This window comes from Panthera pardus, unplaced genomic scaffold (assembly GCF_024362965.1).
Source record: "Panthera pardus isolate Hobbes unplaced genomic scaffold, ASM2436296v1 HiC_scaffold_16, whole genome shotgun sequence".
Taxonomy (NCBI): domain Eukaryota; kingdom Metazoa; phylum Chordata; class Mammalia; order Carnivora; family Felidae; genus Panthera; species Panthera pardus.
Window position 1 is genome coordinate 7,040,969 of NW_026526721.1, and position 24,687 is coordinate 7,065,655.

General features: G+C 43.3%; 1 protein-coding gene across 4 annotated transcripts in view; it reads left to right on the top strand.

Annotated features, from left to right (window-relative positions):
• Positions 1-24,687, top strand: part of ERG (ETS transcription factor ERG) — a 264,354-nt gene that overhangs the window by 134,493 nt on the left and 105,174 nt on the right. The window contains exon 1 of one of the 4 annotated variants that reach the window (XM_019420353.2): positions 19,217-19,361. The exons of the other annotated variants lie outside the window; for them this stretch is intronic. Coding sequence (XP_019275898.1) covers positions 19,344-19,361 — 18 coding nt within the window. The 5' untranslated portion in view covers positions 19,217-19,343. Of the gene's footprint in view, positions 1-19,216; positions 19,362-24,687 lie in introns of those variants that run through there. 4 annotated transcript variants of the gene reach the window in all.

The window sequence follows — 24,687 nt, forward strand, 5'->3', positions numbered from 1 at the left end:
CCTCTTCTTTTCTCCGCTCAGCTTCTAAATGGACAAGCTCAAGACCCAGCTTTGATCACCTCTTCTTTGTTGTCTAACTCACCTCTCCCCCCCGCTCAAAAAAAATTGTGATCCAATCACATGGCTTGAAAACCACCCACATTTCAATGATTCACAACCTTACCTCCCTGGTCATAACCATGTGCTAATTGGTATCTCAGCATACACGTTTATAGGCGCCTTCGACTTTAAGTACCAATCCTGATCTGCCCTCCCGAAACTTGAATTTCCCAAGTCTCTCCCATCTCTGTAAAGTGCAAACACCATCTTCCCAGTTGCTAAGGCCATAAATACAACAACATGACAACCAGAGACCACAGATCATGTCTGATTTTCCTTCCTTTGCTCTCTGCCTCCAGCGTAGCAGCCAGTTTCGTCCTGGTCCCTCCTCCGTTACTTGGATGGTGCAGATATCTTAGTGGGTTCTCCCAGCTTCCACTTGTGCACGTTGACAAGCTTTTGCTTCCCGTGAGTGGGATCGTACAGCCTCCATTTGTTCTCCAGCTCCAGTGGCTTCCTGCCATTTTGGGGATAAGTCCAAACCCCTCGATGTGATCTGGCTTTTGCCCACCTTGCAGACGCAGGATGAAATTACTGAGCCCTGGCTCACGGCGCGCCAGTATTCTGTTTCTCTGATGTGCCAAGGTTATGCCTGGCTCGGGAAGACTGAACTAGCTGGTCCCTCACTTGGAAGGCGGCCCCCCCTGCATCTGTGAATGGCTCCGATTTGTTGTCTGGGTTTTAAATGAACGCCACCTCCAGGATGAGGGCCCTCACGGAGGGGTGACCCTTGTTGTGGAGCGGTGAGGGTCATGGGAAGTATTTGGGATGCTGCCTTCTTCCTCCCACCCGGAAAACACGGAACTGATAATATATTCCCAAAAAGCAAGATTATCCCTTCTTCACTGCCTAGCCCCGTGTTTCATCTGCTGCCTGTAAAAGTATTCCTTGTGTGAAAACTTTTGATCTGCTAGCCTGGAGAGAAAATGCAGCCCTGGAGCATTCTCTTTTCCTCCTTTCTTTCTTTCTTTTTTTTTTTTTTATTAAAAATATTTTTAAATGTTTATTTTTGAGAGAGAGAGAGTGAGCAAATGGAGGAGGGGCAGAGAGAGAGGGAGACATAGAATCTGAAGCAGGCTCCAGGCTCTGGACTGTCAGCACAGAGCCCGACGTGGGGCTTGAACTCACAAACTGTGAAATCATGACCTGAGCCAAAGTCAGATGCCTAACAGACTGAACCACCCAGGTGCCGCTCCTTCCTTCCTTCCTTCCTTCCTTCCTTCCTTCCTTCCTTCCTTCCTTCCTTCCTTCCTTCCTTCCTGTCTTTCTCTTTTGCAGAATGAGAGGATTATGTATAGAGTATTGTACACAAAATGCTTTCTACCACCTGATCTGAGTTTCTCTTATTTGGAAGCTCATCGGATGGCAGTGTTTCTCGATTGGTCCTTTTCCCAGATCAGGTGGCTGTCCTGATTTATATCTTGCCCATCTGTAGCCAGATGCAGTGTTTACCTGTGAGAGCAAGACAATGCGTGCCTAACATCTACTGTCTCATGGTGACACACACCATTTTATTAATTTTTAAAAACTTTCAAAACATCACACATAAAGAAAAGTACCTGAAAATCAATGTACAGCGTGATTCATCATAATACAGGAACAGACCCACACCCTTGTGCCCCTCCCCCATCCTTACTCTTCCCTCCCTCCCTCTCAGGGAGATATTACCTAAACATCTTAATTACCTTTTTTGATCATCACTTCTTCACTGTTTTTAGTAGATTTCTCATCCAAACGTGCATATCTAGTCACTATAGCGTAGCTTTGCCTCCGTTTTGATCTTTATACAATAGTAATCGTACAGTGTATTCCTTTCTGTCAGGTTTTCCCTCACCATTAGGTTTGTGAGATTGATACATAATGTGCGTAGCAGTGGTTTCTGGTAGTTTCTTCATTTTCATTGCTGTGGAGTGCCCGATGTATAAGTGTGCCACACTTTATGATTCATTCTACTGCTGAAGGGCTTTAGAGATGTTCCCAGCATTGGCTATGGCAGATAATACTGCTGAGAATGTGCCGGTGTGTGTGTGTGTGTGTGTGTGTGTGTGTGTGTGTGTGTGTGTGTGTGTTTGGTGCATACGCCATACCTTTCACTGTACGTTGATTGTGTAGTGACATTGCGAAGTCTTTAATGATACAGATGTGCTGGATTTTCTCTGTTTCCTTCTCCGATCCACTCTTTCTCCTTCTCTGCCCTGACCCTTGCCTCCGGGTTTCACATCTCTGAACTGCATCACATGGGCTGCCTGGTCCTCTGTCTTCCACGGAGTTCAGCTTAAACACCAGAAGGAAATCACAGGGTTGGAAGAGAGAGAGACAGAGTTCAATTATTTATTTCCCCAGCTTTCTCCCTTTGGCCAAAGGTTGGCACTGACGGTTTTCCTCTAGAGAAGACCGTAGCTCCTATTGTCTACCATGTCCTGTAATTACAGCTTCATCTGCGTCTGTTTCCAGGTGCTGATAACCACCTTCTCCTTGGCATTGGGAGCCTGAGGACCATGATGGCTTCCCCTTCTTGCTAACCCTCAGGACTTCATCACCCTCTAGCTTTTACTAAATTCTTCCCTCATCTTTGTAAGTTCTTCCACTAAACTCTCTTCAATGACCTCTTTGAATATAGTGTTTTCTAGAAGAACCTTGACTCATAAATAAAGGTATCCTCTAAACCCCAGCTGCAGGTGAAAAGTAGGCAGATACTCCATATCTTTGCCAAAAAGTTGTCGGTCTTCGTTTTAGACGTTCTGATGTATATGCTCTGTTTTCTCATTATGGTTTTATTTTTTTAAATGTTTTTTAATGTTTAAAAAATTTTTTTGAAGGAGAGAGAGACAGAGAATGAGCGGGGAGGAGCAGAGAGAGAGGGAGACACAGAATTCGAAGCAGGCTCCAGGCTCTATGCTGTCAGCACAGAGCCCAACGTGAGGCTCAAACTCACAAACTGTGAGATCACGATCTGAACCGAAGTCGGACGCTCAACCGACTGAGCCACCCAGGCGCCCCTCATTGTGGTTTTAAGTTGCATTTCCTGGATTAATAATGAGGTGGAAGACTTTTTCATAGATTCAGTAGGCACTTGGTAGCTTCTTTTTTGAATGCCTGTTCAGTTTTTTCCCCTGTGTTTCCTTGGGTTGTGTATCTTCTTATTGATTTATAGGTATTCTTGATATGAATAGTAGGTCACATGTGTTAAAAATATCACCTTCTACTCCATTGACTGCTTTTTATTCCCTTAGTAGTGTCTTCTGATGAAAAGAATTTTTTGGGCACCTGGGTGGCTCAGTCGGTTAAGCGTCTGACTTCGGCTCAGGTCATGATCTCGCGGTCCGTGAGTTCAAGCCCCGCATCGGGCTCTGTGCTGACAGTTCAGAGCCTGGAGCCTGTTTCAGATTCTGTGTCTCCCTCTCTCTCTGACTCTCCCCCGTTCATGCTCTGTCTCTCTCTGTCTCGAAAATAAATAAATGTTAAAAATAATTAAAAATAAAAAAAAGGAAAAGAATTTCTTAATTTTTTCTTAATTATAATGGAGTTCAATTTATCAGTCTCATCCCTTATAGTTAGTGGTTTTTATGCCTTATTTATAAAATCTTCACCATCCCAAAGTCATGAAGCTATCCTTTACATTATGTTCTAGAAACTTTATTGTTTTGCCTCACATTTATATTTACAATTAGACTGGAATTGGTTTTTGACTTTTGACTGATTGGTTTTTGATGGTATGAGCTAGTTGTCAAGTTGCTTTTTTTCCATATGGATATCCAATTTCTCCCAACACCATATTCTAGAGATTTCTTCCTTTCTTCACTGCTCTGCATGCCACCTTTGTCACAAGTAAGCATGTTCTTATGTGTGTAAATTTGTCTCTGGGCCATCTTTTCTTTTCCATTGTTTTGTTTGTCATACCTGCATGAATACTACTCGGACCTAATTATTGTGCCTTTAATAATGTTTGATAGAACAAGTTATCCTACTTCACTCTTCTTTAATAACATCTATTCTATTTTTGACCCTCTGCATTTCTACATAAACTTTGGAATCAATTTGTCAAGTTCTCCAAATATCTTATTGCAATTTTGATTGGATCTACATTGTATCTGTTGATGAGTTTGAAGAGACTTGACATCTTTACAGTATTAAGTCTTTCAATCCATGAATATGGTATACTTATCCATTTATTTAATCCTTCTTTTGATAATACTTTGTAGTTCTCTATATAAAGGTCCTGCACCTCTTGTACTAGATTTATTCCCATCTTTTAAGATATTTTTGATGATTCATTTCTAAATTCTCTTGGATTTTCTAGGTAAAAAATGATACTATCTGAAAATAGCTAAAGTTTTATCTACTTTTTCCTTGGCATTTTATTTCATTTTTTACTTATGTACTGACTAGGACCTCCAGGACCATTTGTGACAGATGTGGTGATTGTGACCCTCTTTGTCTTTTCTCCTAACTTAAAAGGAATAAATTTCAGTGTTTCATCATTAAAGTAGGTGGCTTACTGTAAGGTTTCATAGATGCTATTTATGAGACTGACAAAGTTCTCTTTTATTTCTAATCTAATAAGAATTTTTATTATGAATTGATATCAAATTTAATTAAATGTGTTTTCTTCTTTTATTTGAGATTATCATATGATTTTTCTTCCTTACAATGTATGTATAATTTACATTGATTGAAATAACCTTATATTCTTGGAATACACCCAGCTTGACCATAATATATTTATTGTCTTTCATATACTGTTGGATTTGGTTTTCTGAGATTTTGTTCAGTTTATTTTGCATCTGCTTTTATGTGTGAGGTCAGCCTATAATTTTTTTTTCTCATAGTGTCTTAGTCACATCTTGAGTCAAGCTTTTCTTTTTTTCTATTACCTAGGAGAGTTTTTTTTTTTTTTTAATTTTTTTTTATTTTTTAATATATGAAATTTACTGTCAAATTGGTTTCCATACAACACCCAGTGCTCATCCCAAAAGGTGCCCTAGGAGAGTTTGTATAAGACTAGCATTAATTCTTACTTAAGTGTATGTCAGAATTTGCTGTTAAATAAGTCTGGGCCTGGAATGTTCCTTTTTGGTTTTCTTTTAGGAAGGATTTAGATGATCTAATCAATCTATGACTTTAATAGTTATAGGAGTTCAGATTTTGTGTTTTTTTCTTTGGAAGTTTTGGTAAATTATATTTTCCAAAGATTTTATTTGTTTCAGTTAAACTTCCACATTTATTGATAGGAAATTGTTTATAATGTTCTTTTATAATCCTTTTAATGTCTATAGGATCTGTAGTAATGGCTCATTTTTCACTGTTGACTTTGGTTATTTTTACTTTCTCTGTTTTTCCCTTAATAATACTCACCAAGGGCTTATAAATAACTAATCTTTTCAAAGATTTGACTTGTTAATCTTTTCCCTTCTATGGTCGTTCTCTATTTTATTAATTTTATTCATATCTTTGTTATTTTCCTCCTTTTTTCTTTTTTTTTTCTAACTTCTTAAGATTAATACCTTTCCCTTTTTCCTATGAGGTATTAGCCACAGAAACAGTAACATAATTTCTTATCTATTTCATATTTACTCTTTTTTACTTTCAGAACCAAACCTGGCTTAAGTTAGATTTAAGATACATATAATTTCTACAGGCTTCTCTTTGTGCAATGTCATACAGTGTGTTCTAATCAAAAGAATTTTATGTCAAGTGCCCTTTGAATTATTCTTGTGAGTCCTCGTTGCTCAAATGAGTTACCAAGTATCTGTCTATAGATGTCAAGATATTTCCTCACTTTGACACATTTTTTCAAAATAATCTTAACCTGTAGTTTATTTGTTCCTTTTGTGTTGAATCAAATACTTTACCCAAGTTAAAATTTTTTTTTCCTAAAAGATTTTGCCACTTTTTTCCCACCGTCTGAACACATGCTAATCCTGTGGGACCCAACTAAAATTTCATTTTCCTCAAAAAACTTTTATTAACAAGTCATTATTTTACTAACATTATATTTAACAATATAGATGCACAAATGTTTCTTGAGTAAATGAACAAAACTCCACCTCTTTGTACCAATATGTATTATTGTATTTATTCATTCTTTAAAATCTAATCAGTAGCCTAATAAGTTTTTATTAATATATTACAGATTTGTGGCATTTTAATATTTCTACATTAAGATATGAATTGAAGATTTGTTTCTGATTATAAAAGTAACACATACTTGTTACAGTCCAACTTTCCCCAAGTGTTTGACTTGAAAAGAGGCTGTTATGCCATGGTTCCAACTTGTAAACTGAGGTTTACACTTCAGAATGTTTTCTCTGCATATACTAACACACATCTGATAATGTTTTGAACTTAATATACCGCAAAAATTTTCTATGCAGTGAATTTAGATCTGTCTCATTCTTCTTAATACTGTGTAATATGTTTATCTAGTCTCTGATTGATAGGTATCCAACTTATTCTCATTTTTTACTATTACTAAAGAGTGTTAGAGTGAACATTCTTGCACCCATGTCTTTGTTTATTGTGTTTCTAAAAGGTGGATTCTAAAAAAATAGGAATTGCTGAGTGAAAGGATGAATTATTTTCCGATAAGATCTGAATCTGTATTCATAATACACATACATGAATGAGAGTGTTCTTTCCTCCACATTCTTACCTGTGCTGCCGTAATAAAAATTTTTCATTTTTTTCATATGGATAAGGCCCCAAATACTGTGGTTTGGCTTCCTTATATTGATTTCCTTGCATTTCTTTTACTATTTATTGGACAGTTTATAAATGGCAGAATCTTGTGATAGTGACTTGCTTTTATGCAAATTCTGGTTTTTAATTTTTTAATTAAGTTATAGCTGACACCTTATAACATTGTATTAGTTTTTGGTGTATGACAGATAACATTTTAGTGCTCTCATGATGGGTTCTTTCATAAGTAGACTGCATCACATCTACCGTAAGGCACATAGTTATTTTCAAAAATTGGGCTGTGTCTTACAGCTGTTGGATTAAGAAAGTGTTACGACTAATTTTGTTTGGCAGAATTATTTTTTCTCTTCTAGAAAGTGATGCATTAGATGGTGGCATGCTGTATATGTACCATCCATGGTCTTACAGTGGTGAAATAACGGTCAAGTGACTGCGTCTAATAATTTTCCAACTATAACTCTGCATCCATCCAATTTCAGTGTGAGACCAGGAAGCCCTGTGTCACATGACGGTGTAATTGCCGTATTGATAGGTGTTAAAAATCAATCAACGTCTAGCCTTGCATCTAATACTCATTCCACCTTGTGTCTGCTTTCAGGCAAAAAACAATACACAATGTCTGAAACAATTTTGTTTTTGATTTTATGTTAAAGGAGTTCCTCTTGGATTTAGTAAATAGACGTACTGTTGATAGAATGTTCAAATTTAGTGCAGAATGATTGATTTCTTCATTTGGGGGGTTATGAATCATGCCTGTACCTATTGATTTTTCTTCTTCACTTACATTCATTACTTTTGAATTCAGGAAGATGGTTGGAAGTTAAAACGGTTTTGATGTTAGAGAAGCGTTTTTGGATTGCTGGATTCATACCCAAAACCTCTGGTTTTTTACTTCCAAGCAGTCTACTAATTCCAGAAATTCTGCACTTACTGCTGCTGGGAAAAGGTAACAACGGAATATCTGATTTTCAGCATAAATTCTCTCCTTCCAGCTGTTGTTTGGTTGAAGGCGATGAACACCTACGCGGGCACAGAGTCCGTTCACAGCTACACGGTTTCGCGGGGAGAGCTCTTACTCCCGGCTCTTATCGGAGAAAATCTGTATGTGTTCAGAGGGAAATGGACCTTAATGTGTCTGTCAGTTCTTTTTTGCACTTGTAAGTGAGAAAAAAATTAGAAAGCTAAAGGGTGGCGGTTTTGAGTTATTAAGAATGGTCTGGATTAGCCTCAACGTCCATGGGTCAGTACAAGGTGGCCGCTGATATTTCACATCTGTTTTTGGTTTGCAGTTACTAACAAAGAAGCACAAGGTATGTGTAGCCTCATTGTTAGCGGTTTCCCCACTCTCTTAAAGACACAGAGCCCCCCGCTCCAAAGGGACGCAATACTTCTCACTCCCTTTTACAGATTAGGCACAAAGTCTTGGGTTAGGGGTCACCCCTGGCAGTTGAAAAATTTCTTTGTGAACCTTCCCAGTTCTTTTTTTTTTTTTTTTCTGGCTGTTAAGAAAATAATAAAAAGAGCTCACAGCGCAAGAATTCCGTAAAACGGAGCGGTGTGAGACATACTAATGGCTTCTGTTCCTGATGAAAAGTTTGAAAGAGCTTGAAGTCACCTGGAATCAGATATCTCAGATGCAGATTATCTCCAAGTCTGGGAGGTGAGATTTGGGTGCTCCGGCCCTCCGGGCTCAGAATAGGGTTGCTTCATCCACAGGAATTCAGTACGTGAGTTGGAAAGTAAGAGAACTTGACCTTCTTTATAAAGAAGCCCCACAGATGTGTGGAGAGCATTCCGTGGGGACTGCTGTTTTTCTCACGCTCTTTCTGGGGATGAGGAACACCCGGGGCCGCAGATCCGGGAAACAGGGCCCTCTCGTGGGTACCTGTGCGTCTCCCCTCTGCTCTGGGGTGGTGGTTGGCCAGGCCCCACCTCGCGGTCTTCCGGATGGCTCTCCCCATTGTCACAACTGACCCAGTGGAAACCCCCGTGGCATCCCGGAAGCCCGAGACGCCGCACGGGGGACAGGGCCCCTGGTTTCTAGCGGCTAATGTTTCAAGGGGAATAATAGCACCACCTCCCAAACACTGGTGCTTCTCTTTTTAGTAACTCGGGGTAATGAACCCTCTCCCTCTGCTTCTCATTTACCAGCCCCATTCCTGTGGAAGTCACAGAGGGGAAATTAAAGCTTTCCCATGTCTCCTGGGGAAAGTAACCTAAGGTGGATGGGCAGAGATGCTTCCAGAAAGTGGGAATGGGGAGGGTCAGCAGGCTGCAGGCACGGGGTGGGGACCGAGGAGGGAGGTCACAGCCAGGACCCAGGGGTCCCTGCCCTGGGGGGCTCAGGTGACCCGAGGCACACGCACCTGTAATGAGCAGAGAGGAAGCGGGGGGAAGAGGGAGGGAAGAACTCACGATGTTCGCCTCTTACGTCTTTTAAGTCAGATGCTGTTGAAATTTTGGCACGTTTTCTCTCCAACAGATACATACTTTTTGTGTGTGTGTTTGGCCGATGGCTGCTTCCCTTCCTTCGCACATCTTCGGTGCCTGACACGGGGCTGAGCATAGAGTCGATGCCAGGAAGGGTTTGACGAATGGACAAGCGATCACAGAAGAATTATTGGCTGCGTAACAAGGTTGCAAAAACGTGTTTGAGTAAGGAAACTTCTGAGGGCGTTGCAGTCACCTTTTGCTTTAGAACGAATTCACTCTGGAACTCGGGGGCTTAAAACTCACAGTGACCACTTTATCACTTCTGTTCTCCGTGGTTCCAAGGGTTGACTGGGCTGAGACAGGCATTTTTCCCTCAGAGTCTCCATCATGGCTTCTCCGTGCGCCTTGGGCTCTCTCTCAGTATGGCGGTCAAGGTGCAAGGGTGGCTGTTGCCAAGGAAAGTGGGTGGAAGCTGCACCATGTTTCCAGGTAGCTTGGAGGGCGCAGGAGCTGAACTTAAACGCTGTAGAGACAGGTCTTCCCAGCTTCGAAGGGTGGGCACATGGGCCCCCCCCTTTTGATGGGAGCAGTGTCGATGTCACCTTCTAAGATGGGCACCTGTGATGGCGAATCTTGCTGGGCTCTCTGGGCGATTCAGTCACCGTGGGTGATGCGGCAAGCGTCCAGAAGTGCAACGAACCCGGCATTCTGACGGTTTTCACTAATTGCACGTGGGACCGACCCAGGTGCTGAATCAGTGTCGCTGGAAATAACCTTAGTCAGAGTTGCTTTGGAAAATTGCAAGGGCTGGGGTAGCGCCAAAAGCTGTTATTTTATTTTGAAATAAACGTGCCGTAAAGATATCACGAGGCAGGCAAAACACAGGACAGAGTCTCCTTCTTTCAGTCACTCGTTTACGTGGTTGGTAGTTCGTTATTCTTATGGAATATCTTCTCACTGCCAGGTGTTGTCAGTTCAGTTACCGAGAGGGAAATCCCGTCACACACAGAGTTGGTGGAAGGTCTCGAAGGGACCAGTTGCCTTCTTCCCCCGCACGGCCTGATCTGGGGGAATTGCTGGAGAAAGTCGCCTCTAAAGTTACGCGGGTCATGTGGCCTGGAAACGTGGGGGTGGCACGGTGGTGGGGCAGCCAGCCTCTCTGTGTCTCTGTCTCTCCGCATCAGTCAGTGTCTTCCTCGCTGTCGTTCTGTTGTGCGTGTGCGGTGTCGTGGGGGGAGGCGTGGGTGGCTCACAGCTTGAGTGCCAGCTTCCCTCTTAATTTCGAATGCAGATCTTCTCAGGAATTGGTCAGCACGCAGTGGAAAACCGGGTGAACGCCAAGTTCAAGTCAGACTCTGGGCTTTTGAGGGCCTCTCCTGGGCGGCCCACGGGCATGGCCGGTACTCTCCTTCCCTGGTGCTCCTGGGCTCTGTTGACGTGCTTCATTCATTCATTCATTCATTCATTCATTCATTCATTCAGCAAATGGTTGCCGAGCACGGGAGGACATGAGGACGTGCCCTCTGCATGAGGACAGAGCGCCAGGGCCTCCGGGGGTTTGCTGCCCTCAGTCTTTGGGCACGGGGAGGGTGGCACATGGCAGGGGACTCAGTACGTGCTAATTCCTCCCTTGAACAAACCTGCAACATCACCAGTTGATTTGCCGAAGGAAAACGGGCCCAGGTGGAGTCCGTGACTCCTTGACTCACTGAGGCTGAGGCCAGGCTGAGGCCTCCTCGCCCGGAGCCAAGGCCCCTGTGACTGGACTCACTAGACTCGTGCTCCCTGAGGGGTGTCAGCCCAGGTGGTCTCCAACCGTCTCCCTTGGTGACCCAGAAGCCAGCTCTGCCCTCCCATCCTTCGGTTTCGACCTAAGCTGTTCATTTCGGGGAGCCGATAGTGTGGGGGCAGGCTCTGTGAGCCTGAGGTTGCTCTTCTCTTCTGTCAGTGCCTTAAAAAATATTTTTAATGTTTATTTATTTCTGAGAGAGAGAGAGAGAGAGAGACTGTGTGAGCAAGGGAGGGGCAGAGAGAGAGGGAGACACAGAATCCGAAGCTGGTTCCAGGCTCCGAGCTGTCAGCACAGAGCCCGATGCGGGGCTCGAACTGACAAGCTGCGAGATCATGACCTGAGCCGAAGTCAGACACTTAACTGACTGAGCCACCCAGGCGCCCCTCCTGCCAGTGCCTTTGTCTAGAGTGGCGTCGCCTGAGGCTGGGCACGGGGTCCCCCGGTCACAGTTTTCCACACCTCGCCCCATCCACCGTGCGCCATTTATGTGCAAAGGTGAAGTTTGTTTCCCTTTAAAAGTCGCAGACCAGCAGACGAAACGCTGCCTTAATTATCCTTCCATAGAGCACATTGAAAATGAACCTCTGCTCTCCTGGCAGACCAAGAGGAAAATGCATCGCCAGCCACACTTTCTGTCACCTCTTCAGAGATCGGTGGGAGCCTGTCCCACATGCAGCCCCACCTTCAGATGGCCATGAACCAGACAAACGACTGTCACCCACTGACCTCTCCCTTCGTTGGTATATGAACCAAAGTGGAAGGGGGAGAAGAATAAAAGAAAAAAAAAACTATAGGTATTTTAAAGCACAAGTGAGGACGAGAAGAGAAAAGTTGCAGGTCACTTACATTTCTTGCAAATATTCCCAAGGCACTGTGTTTTGCTTTAAGCGTTTAGCATTTAGATGGCCTAGAAGTCAGTGCAATCACATAATAGGATTGTTTTCAGGAAAACTTCCTTATTCAGTTTTAAAGGTAACTTTATTTCATATGTATTTTCACATAGTGTATCGTTTTTATAAGTGATGCTCTATAAACATAGCCCCAAAACTATAATTAAGAAAAATAAATAAATGATGGCATCAGAAGGTATCTCCCACATGTTATGATATAATCCATACCCTTCCCGCAGTCTGTTTCTGGAAGGGGTCTTCGGATATCAGAGTTTAGGCAAGGTGCGAACGTGAAGGCAGTGTTGTCTACGCAGGAAGCAAACACACCCAAAGCTGACCTGTTAATGTCATGGAACATGCATGAGGAAGATATTGAACCACTTGGAATTACTGAGCAGTAGAATGTTTTTATGGTTTGGGATCACTGAGAGCGGGGTAGAACAATTCTGTGATTTCCATGGTCAGATCTCACCCAGAAAAAACGGTGGCTTTAGTCTAAGGTGCATATCTGTATAATTTATCTTTGCTCCTTATCCAAGTAGATTTCCTTATGTTACACTGATGACCAGTGTAAACTTCTCTGAAAAGCTTTCTCCATTACGAAAGGTGGATTTTAACGTTAATGGATAAAAAGGAGACAACTATGTAGGATCATGATGTCAATACAAAAAACGTCAAGTGAAGAATTAGTCACACCCTTAGGGCCCTTTAAAGGGACATTTAGCACCCTCTAGTGACAACAGTTCAGCCGGTTCCAAGGAAAAGTCCCTGCAAGGCCTCAGGTCCATTGCTGGCAAATAAACAAAGCAGTGAAGGTCTTTGGCCAATAGGTGGTTGCTTCCTAAAATTCTCGCTGCAGGATTATTTTTGTGCCCATAAATACAGGATGCAACAAGCGTCCACCAGGCAAACCCCAGCTTGCCTTCTGGCTGTCATCGACAACGCATTTAGAATTGTCACTTCCATTTGTCCCCAGATACTGTAGTTTTCCCCCAAACTGTGTGCTGAGGTTTGTACTGAGATCAAATGAAAACCGTGAATTAGCCTGGGTCACAGTTCCAGTGCAACTCAGTGCATTTAAACAGAGTAAACGCATTTTTTGGAAGGCTGGCCTGCCTCCATCTGAACGGCACACTGTACCCTCAAGAGGGAAAGGGCCTCCTTCCGGCTTTGCAGAGAAAGGATACCATGAAGAGGGTGTTTACCTGCATTGTGCAGGGCACGGTGCAGAAAGAGTACGATGCCGACTGGGTCCAGCGCAGAGGATACGGTGTGGCAAATGCTCACTCTTTGACACACCTGCCTCCACGAGCCGGCCTACAACTTGGTGACTTCTGTAGGTTGCCTGAATCCACTCTCGCAAATGTAAATGCGCTCTTTATGGCAAACACTTTGTTCCTTGGCTTCATTTCTGATTCCATTTGTGATATAAATAGATTAGCAAATACATACACACATATTAAGTGTTGTACAAAGAAAGGCCTTCTGAATCTGACTCAAAACATCTTGTAAAAGAACGGGGAGCAATTGTCTAATGCAGGCTTCTCTGTAAATTTCCATTATCTGGGTGACATTATAGTGCATTTTACTATCTTTCTTTACAAAAGTAGTATGGGGGCGCCTGGGTGGCATAGTCGGTGAAGCGTCCAACCCTTGATCTCTGCTCAGGTCATGATGTCACAGTTTGTGGGTTCGAGCCCCACATCGGGCTCTGCGTTGATGGCACAGAGCCTGCTTGAGTTTCTGTCTTTTCTTCTCTCTGCCCCTCACCCACTTGTGCTCTCTCTCTTCTCTCCAAATAAATTTAAAAAAAAACTTAAAAGAGTGCGTATTTTCTTGACAAAATAATGTATGTGGACGGTCAAGACAAAAATAAATAGATGCTGATATATAGTATCTTATAAATGAGACTGACACACTTAAAAAAATTGACAGTCTAACTAGGTCAAAATCTAAGTTAATTTAAACAGCTCAAGATAACTTCTCAGGGTGGTCAGGGGTGACTGCTGAGGAAGTAATTGGGACATGATTCTCCAGATCTCAGTAGGGGACAGAGGAGCAGGACAACACCTGGCGGGATGGCCATGTGTCGCCTCCAATTGTGTGGCACGGGTGCTAGACCCATGCCCTGTGGGCAGACCAGGCCTTATGGTGACCACTGCCATCTGGAGGCTGTAACATCTAGGCTTATATATGCCAGTTGTATGGATAAAAAACCTCGAAACTCATAGAATGGTTCACAAATTATATGTGGAAACAACGATCATTGAAACAGGAAATTTCCTTTAAATTACTGCGTCAAAATAAATGTTCCTAGGAATTTCTTCTCTCTTTAGCCCCGAGTGTTACATTGACATATTTAGGGTCCCTAATACTGATTTTAATACTCCTGAGTTTTTAGAGGCGTACAGAATTGGCTAAGAGCAAAGTTGCTAAAAAAACATGAGAATACATGTGACGCTTATGAAATTGCATTCATTGAAATCGTCGCTCCATTGGAGCCTATAGAGCTGAACTGACACGTGCTTCAAAATTAAGGAAATTGCAACTCGGTGTTGAGAAGTTGAGGATTTAGTATGTGATAACAATTTCCTCGGTTTAGATGAGTTCAAATCAACCAAGATGTTGAAGAATAATATTAACCACATAGAGAAGGTGTTGAAACAATAGTTATTTGAATTGTAATTGGATTATTTCTTAATGTGTTGCTGGAGGGCATCACACGCGCGCGCGCACACACACACACACACACACACACACACACACACAGTCTTACTCAATGGAGTGAAACTGTGCTCACGCAGTAAGCTTTGAATAGAAAAACGGTCCTCAACCTGTGTGTAATGAGCGACCTTGGCGGCTAAGAGTGCCTTACACTGTGCGTGTTCTCAAGCAAACCCTCCAGTGGACGGAAAAGTTCCACTGAGTGATGTAGTTTTCCACTGTGGGGGCAGCTCCAGATGCTTGATCCTTATCTGTAATCTCAGGCATGTCCTTGGCAAAAATCCCTGGGACATCCTTCTTGCAGGCTGTTCATGAATAATCCAAACAGTATACATTTTAAGATTCATGTGTCATTTTAGGGACAATATAGAGCACTTGGTCCTATTGTTTTACCCTTAAAAAGTTTGCATCTCATGGGCTGGTCCCAAGCTCCACAGTTTTATGTGGGCGGAATTGAAGTCGACAAACACAGACTTCCTGAATGTTGGGACACCCAGTGGCAGGACAGAGCCTTGTCATGCTTTATTTCCTAGTGCCGACCAGAGCTCCTGGCGTGGAAAAGCCCCTTTATTAATATTGACTAGATGGGTTGATGTTGGATAGACGACCGTGACAAGACACATGAGTATCTTCTGGGTTTCCTTAGATGACCGTGACAAGACACATGAGTATCTTCTGGGTTACAAACAGGGCTCCTCTTTTCTTGCTGTAGACATTTAACAAAGAGCATGCGTTTTGGTACGCACCCGTGGGGCTTGACAAGTATAGATATTGTGTGCTGCGTGTTACACAGGCATTTATTAAAAAACATGGAACCTTACGTGTCACTTCTATAACTTTTACATTAAAATTTAATTTCTATTTACTGTAAATGTTCAGAAATCGAGATGAACCGAAGGAGACGGAGGAAAAACAAATAAGAAAAGAAAGACCATCCACCATTAGTACCATAGTACCTAGAGCCTCCTGGTAGTTCTCTCTTGTCTTTTTCCTTTTAACAAAATGGGTCTCTGACATAACTGTCTCTTGGACCCTGATTTTTAACTTCCCAGGCACAGTATCATAACAGTTCTCCATATCACTGGGCATTCCTCTGTTACATCATTTCCCTGCAGTATTTTAAGTGCTGATGACCATTCCAGTGTATGGATGTTTAATACCAGGATTAATCAGTCATTCACGAGCGAGCCTTCTGTTGGGGCTTCAATTAAAATTGTGGTTCATTATCTCTTTGCTGCGCCCTTACATCGTTTTTAGAACCATACTGCCCTCATCCAAAGTGTTTCAACTCCTGACCTTCCTCTGTCGATCTCAGATAGAGAAGTTAATAACAGAATACGGATGAGAATTTGTTGCCTCTTTAGAAACTGGGAAGACGTGGTTTTAAGACAAATAAATGGCAATGCCCCTTTTTACTGTTACAGTAAACGTATGGTCAGTTTTGTATGATTTCCTTTTTTCATTTGGAACAAGATAGGAACAGGCTTACAAAGGGTTGTGGTAACCTCATGGGGAATGGGTCCATGATGGGTAAGTAAAAATGGAAATGTAGAATTTACTCATGGGCTCAGATGTCCACAGACACTGGGGGGCCATACTGGTCCATTGTGGTGTTTACTGTGTTCCAAGGAGCGTGGAGAAGGACCTTGTCCTGGCAGGATCGTGGCAAGATGGCCCCCCCAAGCTGTGTCTCTCTCTGCTAGATTGCCCTGACATGGGTCGGCCTGGTTACCTGAAGGGTGGCTTTCCCCAAGGAGGGCTGCTGTCTGGTTAGAAGCTGCCTAGTCCTTAAGATGCTGAATAATCTGGTGCTGAGGCCAAACGTAGGTGTAGGCTTGGGGTGGGGGTAAAGGGGAGGATTAAGTGATAGCATTATTTTTGGATGATTCCCCCAGGGACTAACGTTTGGGACATGGTTTCTGCACCACTATATTCTTTTTTTTTTTAATTTTTAAAGTTATTTATTTATTTATTTTGAGAGAGAGGAGCATGAGCAGGGGAGAGGCAGAGAACAGGAGAGAGAGAGAGAGAGAGAGAGAGAGAGAGAGAGAGAGGAATTCCAACTGGGCTCCACACTGTCAGCGCAGAGCCTGATGCAAGGCTTGAACCCACAAACCACGAGAGCCTGACCCGAGCTGAATCAGGAGTTGGGCAGCTTAAACGACTGAGCCACGCAGGCTCCCCCCTGAACTACTATATTCTCATTAATAGATACATCAAACGCTTTCAATAGCCAATCAAAGTTAAAAAGCAACTTTGCCTTAAACATTCAGAGAGTACCAGGCTTGCATGCTATTATGTCATTATAGGTATCAGGAATTATTGTCTTTGAAGATGCTCAGCATGAGTCTAACATCTTGTTGTTAGAAATGAGGAATATTTGCCTTAAAAAACTTTGTGACAGGAATTACAACTCACTGCCTGAACACTGGCTTTTTACCAGATCACCTCCATATTTGTGCGCATCTTCAAAATTCCACACAGTGAAACTTGTGGGTAGAACCTTCAGGAAATAGGTCGAATAGTAACATCTGGTTTTCTGTCTGTAAGTATCCAAGCAAAGAAATTCGTCTCTAATAAAACAGCATTTTTATTAATTACAGAATAAAGGAGATCTGTGCCTATTCACACGTAGGCATTATACATAAATTTTAGAGAGAGAAAGCAAAGGAAATGAAAATTACCAGCATTTGGGGTAAGTGGGCGAAAGATATTAGGAGTCCTTTGCATTAACTTGTTTCTGCATGTTGGAAATTTTTCCCTGCATAAAGAATTAAAAGATTCCCCTGCTTGATCTGAACTAAGCAGTAACCAAGGAGTTAAGAGCAGAGGCTTGATGAAGAGTTAGGTGTCCTAGGTCTTTGGGGACGACACGGAGAGGGCTGGGTTAGAAACCAGGAGACCAGAGTGAGGTAAGACCAGTCAGCAGGTTCCCCCAAGGCTCTTTTGTTAGCAAAGTGTCCGTCCTGTTTAAGGCTGCCCTTTGGGAAACCCGTGATGGAACACTGCTCACTGGGGTACCGTGGGTAACATTTACAGTCGATGCTTCTCAGGAGGGCAAAAGCAGGGAACCCTGGCGGAGCAGAGAACATTTTTCTCAGCACTCCCGAATCCTTGTGGACGCGACCCAGATAAAACAACTCAGTGCTTTGAAACTTTCGGGGAAACAAAATTTTAATCGGCCTGCCATCTCCTTCATTGTTCAGAGATGAAAAGAGGGGAAATCAACACCCCCTCAAAGTGTAGACGGTGAGAACGTGTGGGTTCTGACTTTTATCCAGAACAGGATTTCTTTAATTTTCTCTTTTTCCTTTGTTTCTTCGTTTGTTTGTTTCTCCCTGCCCCCCTGCCCCTCCTCCTTCTATCCTAATGCAAAGGGGTTAAGTCAGGAGACAACCAAAGATATAGAAACCCAGGCTAGTTTCTAGAGCTCTGCCATAGGCAGGCCTGAAGTCTGAGTGAAATCAATTCACCGACCGTCCACCTCTAGAACCAAGAGTTGCTGAATGACTCAGGATTTCGTCTCTTGGGTTCTGAGGGTCCCCGTGTGGAGACCACACTTCTTTACTGGTCCAGCTTTCGTGTAGCTGGATTCAAAGCAAAATGTTGTTTCTTCCAGAGAACAAGTAGTTTCCTGAAAATGAGTAATTAAAGGCCCGAAACCCTCTAAGGAATGTTCAAGCTTACATTAGCTGTACTTCCTTTGGGTGGAAAACAGACGTGTGGCCCTGAACTTACAGCCTGGACTTTAAAACCCTTAATGAGGTCTTCACCTGCTATCTCTGCAGAGTCAAGATCTCTCTGAGGGTCTGTGGCCCACAGCGCTGACTTTCGTCAGAGTGGGACCGGCTTGCTCGCATCAGAAACCATTTGCCGTAATTTCCGTTATTTGGCCTTTAAATAAATACTTACAGATCAGGATTTGACGGGCTTAGTTTTTCCCGTTCTTTGCCTTGCTTTACCTTACTAGTTCTAGAGCCTTTGTGTGTTTTCGACTGGTTTATTGTGGAGCAAATAAAAAGAATTACATGTGCTTGGAAAGAGAAAATGAAACTTCTGGGAATACTCACTTGAGATGTTGAATCAAGGCAGGCCGTTACAAATCAGCAAGCAAATACGTTAACGTGAAATAAGTTCTACCTGCAACGTTTCCACTTTGGAGAACGGAACGGGGAGCGTGTGGGGATGAGTGGCTCGAGTCCCGTGTGGCAGGCGTGTGGCAGGTCCAGGGAGGTGGGGGCCCAGAAGGCCTGGCACCCGGCTGTCGGGGGCCCTCCACGCCCCGTCCCGAAGTGCTCACGGCACATGTGAAGCCATGAGGAGTGCCACCACGTCTGCATCCTGCCTCCGTGTGGCATGTCGTGTGGTGACACATCAAGTCATACCTGCCGTGGGGGTCCCTGTCCCGGGCAGTGGATGCCCTTTTTTTTTTTTAATTAAAAAAAAAGAAATCTCCTGGCTGCATATCATCAAGAAAAACAACATTGTTTTCAGGGTCCCTTATCTCTCCACTCCCAAATATCCTGTTTCTTCGGGCTGGGCAGCCAGGACCAATAGAAACCTCTTCCTGCCATTGGCTGACTTCATTTCCCAGACTTAGCACGATCTCATCCGCTCTAAACAACCTCATCAAAACTACTTTCTGGTCAGAGAGAAGCAATAATTATTATTAACATTTATTAACGATCAATAAACTTGATTGCATTATGGCCAGCACTATTAAGGTAAGGAGAGGGTTCCTTTTCGTTTGACAAAACCTTGTGCTTGTTACTTTTTCTTTGGTTTCCTTTATCAAGGCAGATAAGTCCGGATTGGGCAACACCCCCACTGCCACAATAGAGGACAACAAGATTTCCTCTGCACTGCCTAGTAAATTTCCTTTTTCCTACTCCAACCATCCGCAAGGCTTAAAAACTTCAAACTCAGAAAAAAATTGGGGTTTCTAAATTCACTGTTGAGGGCTGTGGATGACTTTTGCAAAGGCTTCTCGGAGCGCGTCTGAATTTCCATATTCTTTAACTATCCCTAGCGGGGTGTGGATGTGTTATCTGCTGGAAGGTGATGGACTCGGAGAGGTTGGAGGGAAGGGTCGGAGAAAAACAGACGGGCTTGTAAATGGTGGACTTCTGGATGCTCTCGAATGACTCCTTGAGCATCAGGGTTGCTAGCCAGCCCCAGTGGCAATGAAGAGATGCCGGGCGAGTGGCGGTTGGTCATGGGACACGTTGACTTGCTCTTGGATCCTTCGTGCTGAGAACGGAGTGTTCTCATAACTCAAATGGTGGTAATTCGGTTTGTTCGGTTACATGTTGATCTTTAATAAAAGTGCTACTCCTCTCCGCGCTGCGAGTAAACGTTCTTGCCCGTCAGGGTTGGTTTGCGGGAATGGGAGAGCAGCGGCCTATTGGTTGATTCTCTCGCTGTGGGGTGTGCGGTCTGCTGTGTTTTTCGTGCAAATGTCTCTGGTTGATAGCATATAGAAATTAATGGGGAGGTGGATCCATTCAGATGGAGTCGAAACGCGGCCTAATTCCTGGAAACGAAGCCAGTTTAATGGCGAGTGCAGGGCAGCGGCATGGGGTGTATAAAGTGGTCGACTGTTGGAATATTTTCCCGGCCACTCTGCCTGGGTGACATTTGTAGAAATGAGAAAAATCAGCAGCAGACACATACTGAAGGGAAGAAAAAGAAAGCTCTGTTAGTTGTCTTTAGTTTTGCTGCCTATAGGTGAGAAGCGTTTGGTGGTGTTTTCATCAAGGGTTTTGGTTCATTTCAAAGCTCCCGAATACGGAAGTCTGCCCAGAATCGAGCCAAGGCGTTTTCAAAAATCTTCCTTGGTTTGGTGTCCGAAATGTTGGCATTAGAGGTTATGAGTAATACCCACCCTATGAACTGTGTCTCAGAAGTTTTGTTCTGTTTTCACTTCTCAAAGGATGTTTTCTTTTTCAAGGAATGTTCGATAATATATATTAAAAAATCATGTATCAATGACTAACCTCACAGAGGTTTTTCCTTCTCTGGCTTCAAGGATCTGAGGCTGCTGAAACTATCATAGAAAAGAATTTTAAAATTGGAGGGTTGATGTGACCCTTTCAACTATGTGAGCAGAAATTGTTCGGTTGTATGATGCAAAATGCTGCCCTTTTTATTCTTATTTTCTCTCTTAATTATGTCCATATTTAATAACAATTAAATCAAATATTCTTTGTAAATTTTGAAGAGCTGGGGTGCAATTGTGCGGGTTCCAAAAAAATCAGTGTATTGAAGGACATCGAAATGACAGACCGCCCTTTAGACTGTGGGTTATGTTTCGCAAAACATACACATGGGTTAATAGTGTTTAAAGTATACGTGTCTGAAGATACGAAGGTATTTTGAAACTTGGATGTTTTGTGACTTCTAGAATAAATTTTGGGTCATAGTTTACCCTTGTCTAAGATACTCTGCTTGCCTCAACATTCGATGACACTGCGTTGTCTGTATATTGTGTATTATCTCAGGTGAGCTTTAAAATGACTTCAAGTGCATTCTTTTTAATCCTCAGTTCAAATAAAATAGCCCCTCTTTATGGGCAACTTCCCTCAAGACATGTTCTGTTGGCCTTCCTGGGTAAAGTAATGCGATGATTTTACAGACTTGTTTATAGACTGGAAAAAAGGCGGCCTGAGTCTGTTGATGGCAGTTTTAATTATGTGAGTGCAGAGCTCAAATTAGCATAAGGAAAATTATGGCTGTCCGTTGGAATTAGGAAACAGCCTGTCATACAGGCAATTTCTGGTCTCAAACGCACTCTGTTTTTTGTTGGTGGTGGTGTTTCAATAAATAAATCAATTAGTCGATTAAGCATCAGATGCACTGAATTTAGTACACCCCGTCGGAGTGAGCTTTTTTTTTTTTTTTTTTTTGGCGTTAATATTTATGAGACCTTGTGAGGCACTATGCAAAAGCTAAATGTTTTTCTCCTGTCTTTGTGATTCTCGCCATCATTTTCCCTTGGTGTTTGCAACTGGGAACAAAAAGTATGCATTGGAAGAAGCAAAGGAATTTGTGGAGCTTACCTGAGAGAGTGCCTGTTTGTCTCTAAGTGTCCGTGAATTTTAAGATCAGGTTATAAGAGTTCTCACGGGAACACGTAAGCATCAAGGATGATGTCCCCATGGGTAATTCAGTGTCAGTGGTCCCATCTGCTTTTTGCTTTTTGCTTTTTGCACCATAAGACAGTACTGAGGGGTAACCCGTTTCCCCTGTTCCCCACGGAACAGCACTGTGTTACTTACAGACTCCAAGGAGCTGGTTGTTAAGCCTGGGACCTTGCTTGTGCTTTGGTTAGGACTTTTAATCCAATCTCCCAAAGACTGCCCTGATCCTTACATGATGCGCTGGGTCACTCGGGAAGTCTAATGGAGCCCGCAGTCCCCTCTTGGGGATAAATGCTTCTAAATGCCTAGAATGTGGTGCTTAGAATGACAACAGAAGCTAATTCTATCCAAGGACAACTCAACTCTTGGACTCCTGGGGAGGCCCATGCACCCCATGTTACAATCCCTGATCCTAGGGTTTCAAGATCCTTAGTGATTACAGTGGGAATTTGGGGATTTTCCATTATCACGGAGCTCTGACACTGAAGGACAAGGAGAGAGCAGGGCCGGTGGAAAAGCATCTTAGAAACAGACAGGATGTGGAAAGTTACAAGGCTTGATGAGGGAGCACACATCACTGTTTCAACTAGTTGTTTAAAGAAGTCACTTTGATTCAGCAGAGTTTGGAAGGTTTGATGATGATTGAAACATGGTGTTAATTTAAAAACATCCTGCTTCTTTTATACGTTTCATGCTTTGACATAGCAGGCACTCTGAATATTTGCCATCATGTGTGAAGGAAAAGTTAGTAAAAAGCTCACGGTTATGTGAAGAAAGTTCATCTCCTAGGATTTTGGTGCGTGTGATTGATGAGTTGAATGGCTCTAGGCATATGTGATTTTTCATTGGCCCGTTGGCTTATGCAGAATGAGAATCGCTTCATCCCTTATTACTTGGATGGCGGGGGAGGGGGTTCAGGCCGTGGAAGGAAAATGTTGCCGTCCTGCTGTGTAAATGTCATGTCCGCGGAGCAGGGGCCCTGATCGTCTGTCCTTGCCTAAAAGTGGAAGTACAGGCCATTATCTTAAAGTGACTTGCTGTTTGCATTTGTGAGCAGCTCTCTCATACAGGCTGCTCCCACCCCCGGATGGAGCACAGGTCTCCCTAGCAATCTGAGTGTGTGCACGCACCTGTGCCCGCTCAGCGCCCTAACTCCGTAACAAGGGAAAGGAGAACAGGGAATGACGACGTTTTTGGGTTCTTTCCCATTAAATATGCTTACATAGGACCACAGTGCTCTCAGAGAATGTTCTGGAAGCCAGAATCATCTCTTAATTATCTATGCTTTCTTTCAAGTGATTATTTCACCATTATTATTATTATTATTATTATTTGCAAAATAGACCTTTCTTTAAAAAAAAAACAACCACCTGCAAATACACACATACTTAGGCTTGTTTAGGTCTCTTGAAAAAGCGTACATAATAACAAACTTAATAAAACCACCATTGCTGATGCCTTCAGGAGAATATCACTTCTGTGTTTAGAACATAGGATAGGATTCCCTCTGTAGAAGTGTTGACCCAAAGCAGAAAAGTCCACCTTGGCAGCCCAGTAACTTGGCAGGTACATTGATTTCGTGGCTGATGCAGAAGAGAATGACCATACGAGAGGTGTGGGAAAGCCAGGACTGTGAGAGTTTCTCCGTGGTCTGAGACCTTCTGGCAAGCGGGTCTCACAGAGACAGTCTCCACGTCCTTCTAGTGTTTGATAGCAGTCTCGGCTTTGGCAGGATCTTTTCTTCAGGGCTAGGGAACACCTCGAATGCCACAGGACCCACCTCCTCCATTTGTCCCAACAGGATGAAGGACGTTCTCTGCCCTGGGCTTCTGTCACATGGCCCCCGAGATTTCATTTCTTGTATCAGGTGGCTATAGACTCACCTGCATTTGGAGCCTGACTAGTCACGTGACCCTGAGCAAGGGCCTTAAGCTGTCAGACCTCAGTTTCCTCACCTGTAAAATGGGATTATAATGGCTATCCTGTCTTGTGCTGGTATGAATTGAAGTCTCTAGAGCCTCTAGGACGTGCTCAATAAAAGGCAGATGCCATCAGACGATGCAAACGGATTTAACCTTTCCTAACAAGTTGCATGGTCTTTCTGGCCCTGCTTTCAATTCTCTCTCGATTTCTCACTGTCCTGCTTTAGTTTTGAAGCCCAGAGCCACACCGTCCCTGTTCCAATGCTTTCAGAGAGAACAGGGTCACTTCTACATGTCAGTACCGTGGTCTCCTACCGAGGGCAGGTGACACCTGGGTCTGGGAGGCAGCAAGCCAGGAGATGGCAGGAGGGGGAGAGGCTTGGCGGGGCTTAGGGTGCAGGAGGGCAGGAACCAAACACGCAGGCAGGTAGAGCATACAGCGGGTCACTCAAGGTGTGGCTGGTCAGGGGGTTGGTTTAGGTCGGTTCTGAGGGCGGAGGCTGTTTGCTGCTTTGCTGAAGGACGGCAGAGGCCTGGAGCACATCTTGCCCCTGATTAGGGCAAGGAGAGGAATATTGCAAAGCCTCCACTTTTCTGTTCTCTCATTAATTTTGAAAAATTCACCTTGTTGTTTTGCACAAAGTGCAGTAATAAAACATTCTCGCTGTAGAGAAAATGAAAAACAAATCATTACAAAGTCAATATAAGTTGCTCCTGATCCCAAGCAGCCAGAGAAAATGACTAACATTTGGTGGCTGTCCTTATCCTGTGTTCTTCTCTGTCCTTTTCCCGACCTGGGTCTCCATCTAGGTTTTCTCGGCTAACGTTAGTTTAGATTAATTTCCCCCGATCGCTAAACATTTTCAATAAGCAGAATTTTTAGGCTTAATCAGATCTCATCTAAAATAAGTATTACAATTGATACAGCCAATATCCTGTTACAGAAAATAATACTGCTTTCAGTTTTTCACTAGTTGGCAATATATTCT